The sequence below is a fragment of the Danio rerio genome, chromosome 20 (genome assembly GCF_052040795.2).
Source record: "Danio rerio strain M-AB ecotype USA chromosome 20, GRCz13ab, whole genome shotgun sequence".
NCBI lineage: Eukaryota > Metazoa > Chordata > Actinopteri > Cypriniformes > Danionidae > Danio > Danio rerio.
The window spans coordinates 9,789,765-9,808,061 of NC_141040.1; the positions used below are offsets into that span (position 1 = coordinate 9,789,765).

Sequence of the window (18,297 nt, forward strand, 5' to 3'; positions counted from 1 at the left end):
CACATCTATGTACTGTACAATCTACATGAAATAAATTTGCCATCCACACATACTGCACAAGAAAGGAGACAGAAAGTTATTCAGTGTCCAGTTAAACTCACTGCACATTTCTACATAACAGCAAAATAATATGGGTAAAATATGGATAAACCCAACTGTTGTGATTAAAGTTTCATTGAAGATATGTTAAATATTTTAAAGATGTTCATGTTTGACCCAAATTTGGGCTGAAACAACCCATCTTTTTGGGAGTACTAAATACAGAATTCTAGCATCTGATCATGAATACATTTGCACAAACTCTACTATTCAATTCATGAGAGTTTGTTTATGAAGCATTTTTGAGACCACAGTATAAACAGTATAGATTGGTAGTATATGTTGGGAAACATGACGTGCTTTGTATTTTTGTAGGAAACACGTATGTAGGCCTAGCCATTGACATTTATAGCAGGACGATGAGGGAAAATAGAACCATGGGAGTCGAATGCTACCCCTTTTCCAACACTCCTCGCAATGTCTTGTTTTTGTGTACAACAGTAGAAGGAAATTAAACCAGTTCTGAAACAAGTGGCAGGTGAGAAAATTATGACAGAATTTTCATTTTGGATGAACTATGTATCCTTTTATGCCCATACCTTGTCAGATTAGACAATAAACAGCACCTGATGGGCTCAAACAGCTCCCGCGGGTGCCTGGTGGTCTTCTATGACCCGGCCAGAGTTCGCAGGCCACCTCTGGGTCTCCGGACGCTCTGTTGTAAACTACAGTGAACTCTGTGACCTGCGGTGGGTCTGAGGCTGGAGACCGAATCGGGCTTTGGCTGCCCTCCACAGGCTGGGAGGTCTGGCCTCTGCAGCGGTGAAGTTTTGCCGTCTGTTGGCGCTTCTTGCGCCTTGTGGGAAACCCATCCTGTTTATTTAGCAATATCAGATGGTGGGTTTACAGAAACCCCATGGCAGTGCTCAAATATTATTCCACACCTTCCCGTGGACGTGAGAATAAAGTGATGGTGGGATGTTTTCTAACCAAGCTGAACATCATGGGTTGAAGACATGAGATGTTTTGAGGAAGAGATGGCCTGCTCCTGGATCCCTTGTTTGTTTGGCCCTACTGAGGATCAAACTAAAATTAACCATTATGTGTCAACATTATTTTAGACAGTGAGAATTTTCCATTGTGGTTAAAGGCCAAAGTGCTCTTGTGCTGCGCAATACGCCTGGCAGGAATCTTTTTAAATGGATGTACCAAAAATGAATATGCATTCACCATTAACTCACCCTCAAGTGGTTGCTGTCCAGCTTATTTTTGTGTGTGTATTTTGGGAAAACTTGTATTTTATAACTATTACAAAAAGCTGAAGACATGCTGGGTCTTAATCTTGTGCCTTTGTAATTAAGTAACAGGAATAGGCTTATATGTCCATTTGTTGAACTAAAGGTCACAAGTTAGTTAGTGACGCCATCTATGGGTGAATATATTGAACTTCAACTTAAGATTGTTTTCAAATTGTACAAGTTTTTTAAACTTCTATCATTATTAAGTATTTATTTATTTATTTATTTATTTATTTATTTATTTATTTATTTATTTATTTATTTATTTATTCATTTATGTTAACAGGACAAAAGCTGAAATATTTTAAAATAATCTAAGTCAAAGATTACAAATAAATAAAACTAAATTACAAATAAAATGGAATGAGATTGAAACAAAAACATTTCTAAATGAAATTAATAAACAATATATATGTTAAGTAATTTATTGAAATATTTGTCATTTTTCTTTGCAAATAAATGAAATAAATTGACAATTCTTGTACATTTAAAATATATAAAAATAAAATAGTAAAAGTACATAAATAAACATGTTATTTATTTTTTTATTTTGTTAGTTTTCATTTTCCATTTACTGAACTTACAATTAAGTTTCAAAAAGTTAAATTATTAATTTATAAATTAATAATGTCCACAGTCCAAAGACATGCAGTACAGGTGAATTGGGTAGGCTAAAATTGTTTGTAGTGTATGTGTGTGAATTAGTGTGTGTGGATGTTTCTCAGAGATGGGTTGCGGCTGAAAGGGCATCCGCTGCGTAAAACGTGCTGGATAAGTTAGTGGTTCATTCCGTTGTGGTGACCCCAGATTAATAAAAGGACTAAGCCGAAAAGAAAATGAATTAATGAAAATTATTAAGTATTTAGATATAAGCAATACAACAAAACACAAACGATTAATAAAACTTTAACACCTAAAATTAAAAGATAAAATCTTTCTAAAAATCTGCTTCAGACTATAACACAAAAAAACAACTGCAGAAGTTACTTGAGACTAACTTAGTGGACAAGAGCACATAAAAAATATAGAAATGAACCGAAAATAAAATCAAAACTAATAATACAAAACCAATGTTTCTGTTTTGTTGTCATTTATTTATATTCCAAAAATCCTTACAGTCTCTGTAACTGCAGAGATCCACAGGGTCTCTGTGAAAGAACAGACACTGACAGTGTGAAAATCAATACTGCTTTTATGAATATTAATAAAGGCATTTGTTGTTATATATTATTCCCATTTATATACCTACCTATAGACATTGTGATGGGATAAATGTGATCCCATATAAGTGTGACTGCTGAATGGGCAGATAATCTGTGTTTTTCCCTGTGCTTTGGTCAATCACCAGTATCCCATCTCTATACAGACATTCTCATTGTTAATATAGAGACATTAAGCAAAATACAAGGTCACATGCATAATTAAACTAGGCTACACAGCAAAATCCTCTAAACAAAATTTACTTAGTTCAGAGAGTATTTGGTCCCTCTTTAAATAAGGGCAAACGGGTTGGTAATAAGCAAAGCTACTGTTTGTGGGGTTTCTTAATGATCCTCTGCTGAGATTTTGAGAGATTCAATGTATTATTTTTCAGCTGATTTTATCTAAGGCTGTGACTGAAGTCAGTTGTAGTTTTGTGTTTCTTTTCTGTGTTTCTGTTTGTTAACAGCAAGTATTCATCATCAGTCCTTAATCATCACTTAATTAATCCTTTTATTGTCTCATGAACTTGAGTAGCTTTAACTCAATTAAGAGAGGGACCAAACACTATTTAAACTGAGTAAAATTTACTCAGGGGATTTTGCTTTGTAGAGACTCACCTCTCCCAGTCGGTGTAATAGAAGTGTTTGTTATGGATGGCTAGACTGAACGGATAGTTCAAAGTATCCTGGAACACACGTCTCTGAGTCCCATCCGGAGATATGCATTCCAGTTTCTTTGTGCCTGATGAATGAATTCATGTTTGTCATAAAATTACAGTACATTTTTCCTGGTCACATTATTAGGCACATCAACTGCTAATTAATGCAAACATCTAAACAACCATAACATCAACATGCATTTAGGCATATAGACATGGTCAAGACATGAGCTTGAGACTTGAGCTCTCCCTTAACACTTAAATAGTGCACTATTTGAGGTAGTACCCATTTAAGCATCGACATCATAGCATCCAGATACTATTGGAGGGTTTGTGTCTGACCACAAGATGGCATCCACAGTTTAATTATTTTGTTGCAAGTTTCTAAATAAATCATTTCAGCATTAAAATAACATTTGTAAACAAAACCAAGCATCAAAATGAACAAGAATGTAACAAGAATGTAAGTGACTTTGAATGTGGCAGTATTGTTGATGTCAGGCTGTATTATTTCAGAAACTGCTGATCTACTGGGACTTCCACACAAAATCATCTCAAAGTTTTCAGTGAATGTAATCTATGTAAATACTTATGTAAAAAACTTGTTGATTGCAGAGCTCATAAGACAATGGCTAGCCTGGTTTGAGCTGAGAGATGGCCAACAGTAACTCCGTTAACCACACAGGTTTTTAAACATGATATCAATGGTATTGAATGATTGTCTTCAGAAAAAAAAAGTATTGTGCTAGTTGAGAGTCTCTTCATCCTGATAGCAATCATTAAATTAGAAGGTCAAAATGTATTTATTTTAATAATCTGTGGAGGGTGTAGGACCAAGAACTGTTTGTCCAATCAAAATGTTCATCCCGAACATTATAGGCTGTCCTACCTACCCATCAAGCTATGTAATTGCATACCTTTGTGCATCCTAAAAAAGTTTACACCATTGGCACTAAGGTTGGGTCGACAGACATCACAATGCTGTGCCGGCATCGCGGTCCTCTGCTCCGCCCCCTTAGCAACAGCAACCCGCTCGCAAAAAATACCCATTTAGGCTGCATTTACACTAATAGAAAGCCTCCTTTCTACTGCACAAGACAAACGACAAGCGACAGACCGGAAGTCATTCATTTCCAATGGAGAGCAGTCCGGGAGCTGCGTGGAGTTCTGATCATCTCCGTATGAAATATTTGAACTCCTGCGACTAGACCGTATGCGACCTGCCGACCGGATATGATGTATTCCAGTGTTGTACAAGCAGATTCGTGCGCACGAGATGAGAAATAGGAGTTTATTTGGTTATTTTTTGAATTATGAAAAGTCTATATTAAAAAAAAAAAAAAAAAATTCTGTTCATAAATGTAAGTAATAAAGTAATAAAAACATTTTTTTATGTCGTCTCCACATTCCCTCCAATATTTTAGCGGCCTATGAGTTTCTAGTATTCATTCATTTATTAAAACATGTAAACGCACAGAGAATAAAGGCTCTTGCTTTTGCACACCTTTATTTCGGACACCATGAGTATCAGCTTCTCCCCCACGGTGCACGACAACACTGAAAATACTGTGCGGCTGCCACAAAGGGACGTATTCCGACAGTCGTGTCCAAATGTCCTGTGCAGTGGAAAGGCGGCTTTAGACAGAGTAGGGCAGACAAACACCAAAATCCTACTTTCTTTTTTTACGTTTGTAATTTTAAACTGTACTATAAAGTTTTCTCTTTGGTGAATGTACTGTGGTGATATCTTTTAGTTGTTAAATTTATGCATTCAGTAGGCATGCTTTGGGTGGTGATTTGCAGGGTGGCATGTAGGCTTTCAGTGTGATTAGGCTAACTCAAGCATTTTCCAAGAAGCCCTATTGCACCTTTAAGTTCACTATACCCACATGGCCTCCACAGTCTCCAGATCTCAATCCGAAGAAGAACAGACTTACATCAAATATTGAAAATCTGCAGTAACTGGATCTTTTAGGCCAGTCACCAGCCCTGTTCCACGAGATCTAACTTCCTTCAGATTTCAGTTGCAAGCTTGATCAGACCCACCTATCGGTAATTACCAAGTGCTGCTTTAGGTGCTAATTAATTGGTTTAGTGGTGTTTTGAATCAGGGTTGGAGCTGAATATTGCAGGAAGTTAGAACTCCAGGAACAGGGTTGGGCACCTCTTCTCTTGGGACTGTAGCAGTACCTTGATGAGTCTATACCATAAAGATTGTAAGGCAGTTTTGAAGGCAAAATGGGCTTCAAAGCATTGTACCTCATAAAGTGGCCAGTGCATGCATGAGAGTGCATAAGATTTGCTATAATTTAAGAAGACTCTTACCTGCATCAGCCCAGCACAGTTGATTTGTGGCATTGTCCCATGCCAAGGCATTGGGCAACATGAGACCCACTTGCACCAGTACTTTTCTATTACGTCCCTCCAGTGATGAGCTTTCTATTTTGGGAGCATCACGGTTCCAGTCTGTCCAGAATACAGTTCTGAAGCAAAGAAATACAGTAATTTCTAATTGCCATCTTAATGCATTTACGTATTTATAGTATATGTAACAATGCATAAGCAATGCATCAGAACATCTCACTGACCCACTCTTGGCGTCTACTATGATGGCTCTGGGATTGACCAAACCTGAGTCAATCAGTACTCTTCTTTTACTGCCATCCAGGCCAGATGTCTCAATCTTGTCTTTCCCACTGTCTGCCCAGAACAGCATCCTGTGCACTGAGTCCACTGCAATTCCCTCCGGCTGAATCAAGTCTGGAATTTCACATCGCATAATCATGGAATCTCTTGCCAACAGCATTTACCAAGGCTGAGACCTATTGCATGTTATTCTCCCTTTTTTAAAGCAAGTTACATAAAATAAATGGTATTGGTCTCATTTGAAACTGAAAAGCAAGGCTATTCACTTTACTTTCTGCTAAAGTAGTTGGTCAAAATATTTGTTTCAACATGCATGGGTAACTCTAAGATTAGAAAAATGGATGGATAGACAGACGGAAGCATGGATGAATGATTGGCTAGGGAAATGAATGAATGGATGGATCGACAATTAGTCATAGCAAAGAACAATTCAATAGAAGGATAACTGTGGGTGGGTGAATGGATTGACGGATAAATAGATTGATGGATTGACAGATGGACTGCTGGATAGATTCACAGATGGATAGATGTAGGAGAAAATCAATAAATGGGTCAATGGATGAAGGCATATGTAACGGATAGATAGAATGAAAGATGGATGGATGGATGGATGGATGGATGGATGGATAGATGGATGGAGGTGGAATTGATAGTTGGAGATCCGAACTGAAAGAAAAATGGATAGATGGCTGATTTGATAAAGAGATGTTTAGATGAATGGTGCAGTTACATGGATTGGTGAATCTGTGGATAGGGAAAATAGATAACTGTAAAGATGAGAGGATGGATCTGAAATTGACAGTGCAATATGTGAATTGAAAGAAAAATGGATGGATGGTTGATTTAATAAAGATATGTTTAGATGGATAGGTGCAATTAGATGGATAGGTGGATCTGTATTGGGAAAATGGGATAACTCGAACTGTGAAGAGACAGACAGACAGACAGACAGACAGACAGACAGACAGACAGACAGACAGACAGACAGACAGACAGACAGACAGACAGACAGACAGACAGACAGACAGACAGACAGATAGATAGATAGATAGATAGATAGATAGATAGATAGATAGATAGATAGATAGATAGATAGATAGATAGATAGATAGATAGATAGATAGATAGATAGATAGATAGATAGATAGATATGAAAGAGGTAGGTGGTTGGATGGACAGATTGATTGATTGATTAATTGATTGATTGACCTTTGCTAATAACAGCCTCTGGCTCAGACCCAGATATTAGAACTGCTCTGTAAATTGTATGTCGTCCAAAATCTGTCCAATACAAGATGTTCTCCTGACAGTCATAGTCAATTCCAATCACAACCGAGTCCTGCAATGACATTTAAACATCATTTTTTTTTCCTGAATAATGATAACAAGACAGTCAGTGATCACACTTAGTGGATATAAAAGTCTACCTGTAAGGCTAATAACACAGTGGACTTTTCCTGAACTGGGTCTGTTTCTTCAAGTGGAATGACTCCAATCTGTGAGGCTTGTGTGTAAAGTATAGCAGGGCCTGAAGGGGAGGAGCTTATAACCGGATACATCAGTGCATTGTTGAGTGGGGCGGCATCACCAGATATACCTGACAGGTGAAAAGAAGAGACATTACCACCAGGGCTGGACAGTTTGGCTAAAACTATTGAAATCACATGATCACAAAGCTCAATTAGTTATTCTACTTCATACCTGCCAACACTCCGGTTTTTCCCGGGGGTCTCTCGTATTTCAGACCCATCTCCCGTTTTGTTCTGCCCCACCCCTGTTCCTTAGCTTTTTGGTACAGTCCCCGGACACCCCCCCCCCCCCCCCCCCCCACACACCACCACCCAGCTCTTCTGTTCGAGGGAGCTTTTAAATTGCTGCTTCTGAGTAATGGTTTGGTTTCAGAATTGGTAAATTAATGATGCATTACAATTGAATGCCTTTTGATGGTAGTATTGCATGTGGTTAGTGAAACCAGTAAAATTAGAACACACCATCGGATATGAAAATGCACTCGACCAAAAATGGCTGAAAATGAGTGAGGCAAAAAAATTGATTCAGAATGTCATGTGTTTAAGGATTAAAGGACATCAAAATACTTCTTGACCAATATCGGACAGAAAGCAATATGTCCTATATGTTGTTATGATGCAATGCATTCTGGAAATTCGGGATACTATAGCATGGATCTAATTGATCTCTATTGGTTTATTGATTCAAATTGTGCAGCCCTAGTTCTGAACATTCCAAGGTGTTTTCAGATAACCACACAGCTAAAGTTCCTGTAGTAGTTCCTGGCAGGCCTTGATTGAATTACAGTTCCATATCACTAGGCCAAATGATTGATGAGATACAGTGTAAAAACACAGTTCCTTCATGTTGTCCCAAGACAAATCAATTAAGTTAACAATATTCTTTAAAAATGTCAGTGGATTGAACATAAAACAATTAAGCTGTCTCCTCAAAAAAAAAAAAAAAAAAAAAAAAAACTAAGAATTGTCTTGTTTCAACTAATTTTAAATAAGCAGTTCACTAGAATCCATTGCTTGTTAGCATCTCTTATCTTAATACATTGCATCCAAAATAACTTTATTACTCACAGGGGGGCTTTACATCCTCGTTGGACCGGGTTCCAATAATTTCAACACCATGTCGGTCCACACACCAGCAGAAAGCGCTGTTGCCGTAACATTGCACAGGCTGGAAATTTCCATGAGCGTCACAGAGGGGCATGTAGTCCTGAGAGGATGGCTGACCATTATAGTGACTCATGAGTGCAAGCCTCCAACGCTCACACACAGTCTCCACACGGGGAACTAGAGCAGCTGAGCAACACACATAGTAAACAACGTCACATTTACTGAAAAAAGTTACCGCCCAAACACACTTTTTCATGACATGTTTCAAATCTCTGACCGCCGGCTGCATGCATATTTCTTTCCCAATGAATGACTGTGAGATGCTTTAATTACAGTCTGACTGTCCCATGAGAGATAATTATGTCATATATAGCTGGAACTGAATGTAGCTCCCACAACACACATGCTGGGGGAACAGGAAGTGTGTTTCTGTTTTAAATGCAAACATACTGCTAATGTTTTGAACAACAGAGATAATTTTGTGAATTAAAACTTGAAAGAACTTATAGACCCACAAATTCTATTGAGTGGCGACACGGTACCGTAGTATGTATGTATGTATGTATGTATGTATGTATGTATGTATCTATGTATCTATCTATCTATCTATCTATCTATCTATCTATCTATCTATCTATCTATCTATCTATCTATCTATCTATCTATCATCTATCTATCTATCTATCTATCTATCTATCTATCTATCTATCTATCTATCTATCTATCTATCTATCTATCTATCCATCCATCCATCCATCCATCCATCCATCCATCCATCCATCCATCCATCTATCATCTATCTATCTATCTATCTATCTATCTATCTATCTATCTATCTATCTATCTATCCATCCATCCATCCATCCATCCATCCATCCATCCATCCATCCATCCATCCATCCATCTATCTATCTATCTATCTATCTATCTATCTATCCATCTATCCATCTATCCATCTATCTATCTATCTATCTATCTCTTTGTCTGTCTGCCCATCCATCCACTTGTTCAAAATAAGATATTGAGCCCAATTTTTTTCTCTCCATAAAATCCTGGAAAAAAAAAAAAAACACAAAAGCAACTATCAATAACATCATTCATTCATTCATTCATTTTCTTGTCGGCTTAGTCCCTTTATTAATCCAGGGTCGCCACAGCGGAATGAACCACCAACTTATCCAGCAAGTTTTTACGCAGAAGATGCCCTTCCAGCCGCAACCCATCTCTGAGAAACATCCACACACATTCACACACACATTGATACACTACGGACAATTTAGCCTACCCAATTCACCGGTACCGCATGTCTAATATAATAATATGAAATATTTATTCAGCACCAGTTCAGCAGGTCAAAATACTGAAGGATCATGTGACACTGAAGACTGGACACAAAATAACTTATTTTGAAGAATGTTTATAGTCATTGATGTATTTCTGAATTTATTCAGCTAATCTCTGGGTCTAGTGGAATCACTTGTAGCTTAGCTTAGCATATCTCACTGAATTGAATTAGACCATTAGCATCTTGCAAAAAAAAAAAAAAAATTAAAAAAGAGCTGCGTAATATCATTGCACCTGCTACAGCCATGTGCAAAATATCTTGATTAATATGCCAGAATGAGAGTTTACAGTACCTGACAAAAGTCTTGTTGGCTATCCAAGTTTTAGGAGCAACACATGATAATTTGACTTCTAGTTGATCATTTGGTATCAGAAGTGGCTTATATTAAAGGCAAAGACCGCTAGGTTATGTCTATTTTACCCAAATAAAATATGATCATGCCTTGATTTTTATTAATTTAATTAGAACAGTAAGGTCTGACTTTGCTTTGACAACATTCTTGTCACTTAACAGAAATAATGTACTGAATAGAATATATAGTCATGATGCAGTGAAACAATAATATTGTGTATGGCTCCCATGAGCTTGAAGGACTGCATCCATACATCTCTGCAATGACTCAAATAAGTTATTAATAAAGTCATTTGGAATGGGAGTTGCAGGACTCCCAGAGTTTATCAAGATCCTTTGGATTCATCTTTAATGCCTTCTTCTTTATCTTACCTCAGACAGGCTCAATAATGTTCATTTCTGGTGACTGGGCTGGCCAATCCTAAAGCACCTTGACCTTCTTTGCTTTCAGGAGCTTCGATGTGGAGGCTGGAGTATGAAAAGGAGCGCTATCCTGCTGAAGAATTAGATCTCTCCTGTGGTTTGTGATGTAATAGGCAGTGCAAATGTTTTGATATCTCAGGCTGTTGATGTAACCATTCACTCTGCAGATCTGCCCCCATACTGAATGTAACCCTAAATCATGATTTTTCCTTCACCATACTTGACCGATTTCTGTGAGAATCTTGGGTTTCCATTAGGTCTTCAGAAGTATTTGTAATGACTGGGATGCAGTTCAACATATGGTTCATCTGAAAAATCTACCTTCTGCCACTTTTCCAAATGATCAACTAGAAGTCAAGTTATTATTTGTTGCTCATACAATTGAGATCAATGATGAAACTTTTGTCAGATAGTATATTTCCTAGACATCAACCAAAATACCAACTTTTCATTTACTGTCAGTCTTTGTACACAAGGTAACAACAGAAAAGTCAGCCTTTAAATAGAAAAACTATTGAAAATTGGAACTATTGAAGTTCATTTTAAGCGAGATGCTAATGGTCTAATCCGATTCACTGATTTATGCTAAGCTAAGGGAAAAGTGCTCCTGCAAAAAAAAGTGTAAAACGCATAAGAGTATAAAAACCGGCCATAACAGAAAACAGAATGTGAGGATAAATCCTTACCTGGTTGATCACAGTTGGCATGAGCTGTGCCAGGCATTGTCCTGGTGCCCACTCTCTCCTGCCCCCTGCTGTCCACACACCAGCAGTGTCCAGTGGAGCCCAAACACTGCAGGGGTTTGTACTGGCCTTTATCATCACACTTTGGAACAAAAGCCTCCAGAGCTGGATACATGCTCATACTCTCCTGCAGGCTGTTTCTGTGCTGCTGGCATGCAGTTAATGAAGGCTTGGGCCTTTTTGCTGCAGAATTTTTTTTTAAAGAAAAACAGAGGGACATCAATCACATGTAATCAGTAAATGGCATGATGTTATTTCAACAAGTACTGAAACAAAAGACGTTGCTCCAGAAACATGCTCTACTCGTTCCAGTCACATTAGGAATAATTAAACAGCTCATTCTGATTGGTGCACAATACACACAGATACTTGATTTAGTTGATGTACTGGACTGTGTTGTAAGCAAAAAGAACGGCCCGTGACTGAGCTGACAGGGAGGAAGGGTTGTGTGTTTCTTGATAAATGTTGTGGTTTACGTGGTGGTTGGCAGAGGAAGCCATCGCCCTTGTATTCAGGCCAGCATTGACAGCGGAACGAGCCCTGGGTGTTTGAGCAGGAAGCAAACGGATGACAGAGCTCCTCGAAACACTCATCGATATCTGCAAAATAAAAAAGAGAACGATGAAGCCTCTTCAGAAATATGCAGAATGAATGTGTACCATATGTGCGGTTGCATAAATTAGACTTTCCAATGGGTTTTATGTGTGAAAGGGTTCAACAAATGTCTGTGGTGAATTTTTATATTTCATAAATGACCAGAAGTTGTTTTTGATTCATTCTGATGTAAATTGACACTTTGTACGTTTACAGATTTTACAAATGAGAGTCATGTGTTGTCCATCCAACATTACCAAAGCATAAATGACAAAACAACAATACATTCAGTGAGGGTCAATTCTGTTGGGCAAAAATGGCTTGTTGATGTAGAGGTCAAAGGAGAATGATCAGACTGGTTTGAGATTATGGAAAAGCAATAGTAACTGGAATAACCACTCATTTCAACTTATGTCTGTAGAAGAGCATCTCTGAACACACAGCACATTGACTGATAGTTACTGCTTTGATTAAGTTTGAACTATTTAAATTTTTTAAGCAAAAATACATGATAAACAATCAATGTTGTGTCTAAGGCTAAAAAAAAAAAAAACAGAATCAGAAACTGTTCATTTTGTTGTGAGGAAATTCAACTAAGTAACTGAATCAATTACAAAAATATTTGAACCAATTGATTGACAAACTGAATCAAGTGAAAACAAAACAAAACAATGAAACAGTTTAACTGGTTGCTTTAATACAAGTCAAAACATGTAAATCAATTGAAAAAAAAAAAAAAAAAAGGTAATCAGCTGAACATGCTGTATCACAACATTCACTGTTTCAAAGGAATTCAATTAATAAACAAATAACTCACTTGAATCATTTGCTTTACAACACAATTCACTGTTGTAAAGCAATCAAATCGATTCATAAACCATTGAGTCAATTGAAACTGTTGCTTAAGAGAAAGATTCCCTGTTGCAAAGCAATGGAATCAATTGTAAAAACATTAAATTAATTGAACCAGTTGCTTCACATCACATTTTACTATTTCAAAGCCCAAAAATTGAAAAACGAATGAATAAAACAAAACAATTAATCAGTTGGAACAACTGGTTCACAACAAGATTCACTGTTTCAGAGCAAGTCAAATCAATTGAAAAAAAAAAAAAAACTAAATCCGCTGAACCAGTTGCTTTACAACTCAATTCACTGTTTCAAAGCAATTGAATCAGATGATAAAACCATAAATCAGTAGAACCAGTTGCTTCACAACACAATTCACTGTCTCAACGTAATTGAATGAATTAAAAAAAAAACAATGAATCAGTTGAACCAGTTGCTTCACAACACAGTTAACTATTTCAAACCAATTTTATCAATTTATAAATCACTGAATCAGCTGAACCAGATGCTTCACAAAAAGAGTCACTAGTGCAAAGTAAAGCAACCTAAATCAGTGTATAAAATAATGAATCAGTTGATGCAGTTACTTCACAACACAGTTCACTTTTGAAACAGCTAAATCAACTGAAAAGCTCACTGAATCACTTGAACTATTTGCTGAACCAAGATCAAAAAACAATGCATTGTATATTAGAAATATATATATAGATATTAGATTCTTAAGACCAACACCTGAATAATGGTAAACCACTGAAATATAGAAAACTTTCAAAACATAACCAAGCCTAATTTTTAGAGTATTAAAAAAAATGTAATCCTTAATTTCATCAAATAAGCAATTCAAATCCCTGTCATATTTCTAATAGTTCAATTCCCCAGCTTTAAACATTTCAATGATAAATCAGTGAACACCTACCCACACACTCATGCAAATCGAGGTCAAACTCGTAGCCAGACTGACAGTGGCAGTGATGGCCACCCGGCATGTTCACACAGTCAGAATGAGGACCACAGGAACTGAGCCCCTCCGCGCACTCATCCACATCTGGATTACAGATTGAAAACCCATGAGAGTCGTTCACCACTTTAACTCTGGCAGTAATTCATTAAAGGCCTCAGAAGAGAGAACCGAGCTCTCGGTGGAGCATGCTTGGCTTGATGTCAAAATCAAGTGACACTGAAACACTGAAAGATTCCTACCGTAGCAGTTTTGTCCATCGCCCTGGTAGCCCATAGCACACTGACAGAGATACTGAGTGCCGTCCCCTGGCAGACAGAGGGCCATCGGGTCACAATGGTGCTTCCCAGTTAAACATGGATTCAACTCTACAAGTCCAGGAAGCTCACCTTGAAAACATACAGTTAAATAAATAAGAAGATTCCACATGATCCAGACTGAATGCTTTTACTTCCAAGTTCTTAATCTGATAATACTTGCTTTAGGAAATTGTTATCGCAGAATAAGTCCGACAAGCTTATCGGCAGCCAGACACAAAACAGAACACTGTTGTATAAGACTGAAGAGTTTATCTACTATATTACACAGCTACGTGCCACAAAAATAAGCCAAAAAAACATGAAAAATAGACACAAAACATTATTTTATTTTATTTTTACACTATCTTGAGCACTTTTCAGTTACAAAATGGCTCCAAACAGTCACAAACACAAAGCCAACAGAAACTAAGCTGACTTGATGAAGCTTATCCTAGCCTACCTATTATTCATTTACAAGATGGCACCATCTTGTCAAAAACAGTGGACGGACACGATACATATGAGTGCAGATGTAAGCAAGAAAGATTAGAATGTAATCACTGACAGTCAAATTGATTCGAAGTTCCCGAATGAGCCTGCATTATTTAGCGGTTGTTATGTCAGAATAACATGCCTGTAATGAGGTATGTCATGAGTGAACAATCTGAGTCGAGTATTCCAGACAGTCATTTAATAAAACATGTAAACATGCTTATGTGTTTTCTTTCATCAAAGTAAGGTCATCAACTACCTAAACATAAACCGGTATCAGGGTTTGTTCCAATGAAGCAATGGTTTACCAAAAAATTATCTTCAAAAAAACAAACCCAAATTTGGCCATACAAACCAATAAATAAAGTGTAATGAAAAGTCACCAGGGCACAGATGTTCCCAACTTCACAATAAAAGGGCAAACTAAAGTCTCCCCAAAAAAAAAAAAAAAAACAGGATACAACAGGAGGTAAGATCCAATATGCAGGTTTATTAAGCGTTAGGCAAGCAGTGGTCAAATCAGGTGCAAACAGGTATGTGCAGGCAGTCCAGAATCGTAGTCAATATAAACAGGCAACAGGTCAAAAGGCAGGCGGCTAAACAGGAGAACAAGGCTAAGGTCTAACACGGAGAAACAAGACAGGGAAACGCGTTGTAATGTCACAAAATGCAAACAAGACTAGGCAAACTGGATGGGTTTATGAGTGGCTTATGTATGGTGTGATATCAGTCTCTGACAAGGTGCAGCTGGTGAGTGCAATCAAGCTAGATGTGTGAGCATGGGTGTCTGGGAGCAGTGCATGTACGAAAATTTAGTCCTGGGAAATGCGGAAGTGTAGTCTAGAAGTTTGTGTGAGAACCAGCGATCTCTGGAGAGCGATCGCTGGTTGTGCGACACAGAGAAACATAAGCTAACATATAATTCCAAAAAAATAAATAAAATACTATACGTACTCCATGGTAACATATACATAGATGATGAAAAATAATTAATTTCTTGCTTGTTCTACGCAGTTCTTTTAAATAGAAAAATAGCAAGTAAATAGACATATACGAATACATGTGTCCTTTCGCGCTCAAAAAAAAAAAAAGACAACAAAACATCTAAATTAGAGCATATTTATACAAATAAACAAAAGAAAATACACACGTCCACATTAACAATATAATAATTAAATGAATACATAGAAAACACATATAAAAACAAATAAACTTGTAGAAGTAACACTTTCAATTCTTTAAATTAAATTAATAATATATATGTGTAACCTCTGTACTTATGACCAGCAAAGCAAGATTTTGAAAATATTACACAATTCAGACTAAAGGAATTTTAAAAAAACTGCATTGATGTTGTGTGGCAGAAGGATCTTGATAGGATAAATTGTAAGCCATGATTTTCCCATTGAGATTTACTTACTTTTAAATAATGATTTAATAAGCATGACAACTGACATACAAAAAAGTTAGATGTACAAATTATTACATTTTGATAAATCTTGTTAATGTGGTTTACTTGATTTGCCGGTTTATTGGTGTGCATGTTAATCTAGCTAATGGGTTATTTTAGTTAGCTGACTGTATGTAAGTTATCAGTGTGTTGATATGCATGTGAATGTGCTTATTTTTTAAAGCATTGGCTATCACAATGTTCTTACCTCCTACAGGTCCCACTCTGTTGCTGATGGCATATCTGAGTGTGTTTCCCTCTGTAAACATGACCATCAGATGCTCCACGTTCACCTGCTGAAAGTCTGGTGTGGTCCTGGGATCATGTGCACATCCACTGAAACTCATGTTCTGCTGTAGTAGGTAGGAGAACGTCTCAGATCCACCATTTTCTGACACCACCATGTACTCCCGCAGTGAAGATGATGTCAACACTGAGACAGACACATTTAGAACATGCACCATCATTTAGAGATAATTCACAACTTAAAGGTCCCATGAAATTAAAATAAAAAAAAAGTTAGTTTTAGTCTGTTAGTTCTAAGGACATCTATATGTTGGTTTGTTCGTTGTAAGGATGCTAGCCTTCTGTAACTCAGAAGACCACAATATTTTGGATATTAAAAGCATGGATTTTAAAGATATTCAATCATTAGGGATTTATGGTCAGCTAAAGTTCTAAAGACCCTTTATAAAGGTAAAGCCCTTTATAAAGTATTTATTATAAAGCACTAATTTAGGGAGTATTACAAACGCTTTTTTGTTTTGCTGATTTTTGCAGTCTGTTTGAACTTTAAAGTTCATATAATGTCATTACTTAATTTTGTATAGCCTACTTGCATATTAATTAGTAAATTATTAATAACAACAGTTATATATATATATATATATATATATATATATATATATATATATATATATATATATATATATATATATATATATATATATATTGTAGCGAGTATACTGATGCCACGTCGCCTTGGTCCAGGATTCACCCCTGCTGGCACCTAATCAGCACGGATCGGTCCCAGCTGGAACTCATCAAGAGAGACACATATAAGCCAACCCCGCACACAAGGAAGACAAGCTTCATTTCACTCAATGACTCCCTGTGCTAATTTGTGTCTCGTTGTCTCTCCTACACAGCGGATTCCAGTGGTTGACAGATCCTTCACCAGAACTCTCACTCAACCTCACCTTCTCCCCGGAGCACCAGAGCACCTACCCCTAGAAGAGCACTGTATTCATCTTGTTTCACTATTTTCACATTGTAAATAAATCACCCTCCGGGGACCTGTTTGTGACACAACGCTTACGTGTATGTGTTTTCCCTCTACCTCGCTACTATATATATATATATATATATATAAGCAATTCCATGCAAATGTCAACCTTGTCATGAAAAAAAAAAAATTTAGTTTTCACCAAAATACGGGAACCGTTTCTGGGGTTTTTTGTGTAAGGAATTATTTTACACTGCTTGAGAAATACTAAAAAATGCATCTGTTTGTGTTTTAAACTATTCTTTTCGATTTACCAAAGTCACAAAAGTGGCAAATTTACAACTGTCACATCCATAACAGAGATATGTAACATCCGTAATGACACTTTTTTTCCTCATAAATGTGAAAATATTAAATAATCATAAATCATTTTGTTTTATAGAGAGCCAACTAATATCACTTTAATTATCATTGTTTCTTTTGTTTGTGCAGTTTAATTCACAGAATTTCTTCAAAGTATGTTGTATTCTGTAAACTGGCAGACTTTTTTGTCTCGTCCACATCGGATGTTTATTTTCCTCATTTAAAGTACAAAAAAATGTTTACAGAGTGATGTTTTTCTGCTCCCTTAACTCTGTGGTCAGTTGTTTCAATGTAATGTTAACATATGCTTTCTATGTGAATTTATGTTTTGAGTTTTTACTGCAAATGTCACGTCCGAGGGAATTGCTCATACTGTATAAATACTTCTGTGAGATAAAAAAATAAAAGGAGGCCCTTGCATTTGCTATAGCCCCAAGGCCCAATGTGTTCTTAATCTGGCCCAGCTTGTAATGCATTAGTTGTGGGTATTTTTTCAGTGAACCTGCTTTGTTGCCTTTACAGATTGTTCCACCTTATTTAGGACTGAATTTTGTATTGTCGGAGCATAAAACAGACAATGAAATTTGGTCCTTATTTATGTTAGTCTATTTTTTATTTATTGATTGATTGTTGTATTGAATGTATGAAAGCGAATCTCACTCATAATCAAATTGAAAAACTAGAATTACCAAATCCCCTGTCATTAGCCTTTAACAATTTAGAAC

At 36.8% G+C, this 18,297-nt stretch overlaps 1 protein-coding gene across 5 annotated transcripts in view; it reads right to left on the reverse strand.

Moving 5' to 3' along the window:
* Positions 1–2,410: 2,410 nt before the first annotated feature.
* The window catches only part of nid2b (nidogen 2b (osteonidogen)), a 34,407-nt gene continuing 18,520 nt past the window's right edge, over positions 2,411–18,297 (reverse strand). For 3 of the 5 annotated variants that reach the window (XM_087298031.1, XM_087298028.1, XM_087298029.1), the window contains 13 exons: positions 16,193–16,417; positions 13,986–14,132; positions 13,702–13,830; positions 11,819–11,941; positions 11,286–11,525; positions 8,442–8,666; positions 7,272–7,441; positions 7,054–7,183; positions 5,787–5,958; positions 5,524–5,681; positions 3,158–3,281; positions 2,587–2,695; positions 2,411–2,485 (listed from right to left, as the gene is read on the reverse strand). In XM_087298031.1, the coding sequence (XP_087154157.1) occupies positions 2,587–2,695; positions 3,158–3,281; positions 5,524–5,681; positions 5,787–5,958; positions 7,054–7,183; positions 7,272–7,441; positions 8,442–8,666; positions 11,286–11,525; positions 11,819–11,941; positions 13,702–13,830; positions 13,986–14,132; positions 16,193–16,417 (1,952 nt within the window). In that variant the 3' untranslated portion in view covers positions 2,411–2,485. Of the gene's footprint in view, positions 2,503–2,586; positions 2,696–3,157; positions 3,282–5,523; positions 5,682–5,786; positions 5,959–7,053; positions 7,184–7,271; positions 7,442–8,441; positions 8,667–11,285; positions 11,526–11,818; positions 11,942–13,701; positions 13,831–13,985; positions 14,133–16,192; positions 16,418–18,297 lie in introns of all 5 variants that reach the window. The other 2 variants (XM_087298032.1, XM_087298030.1) reach the window with 1 other exon arrangement.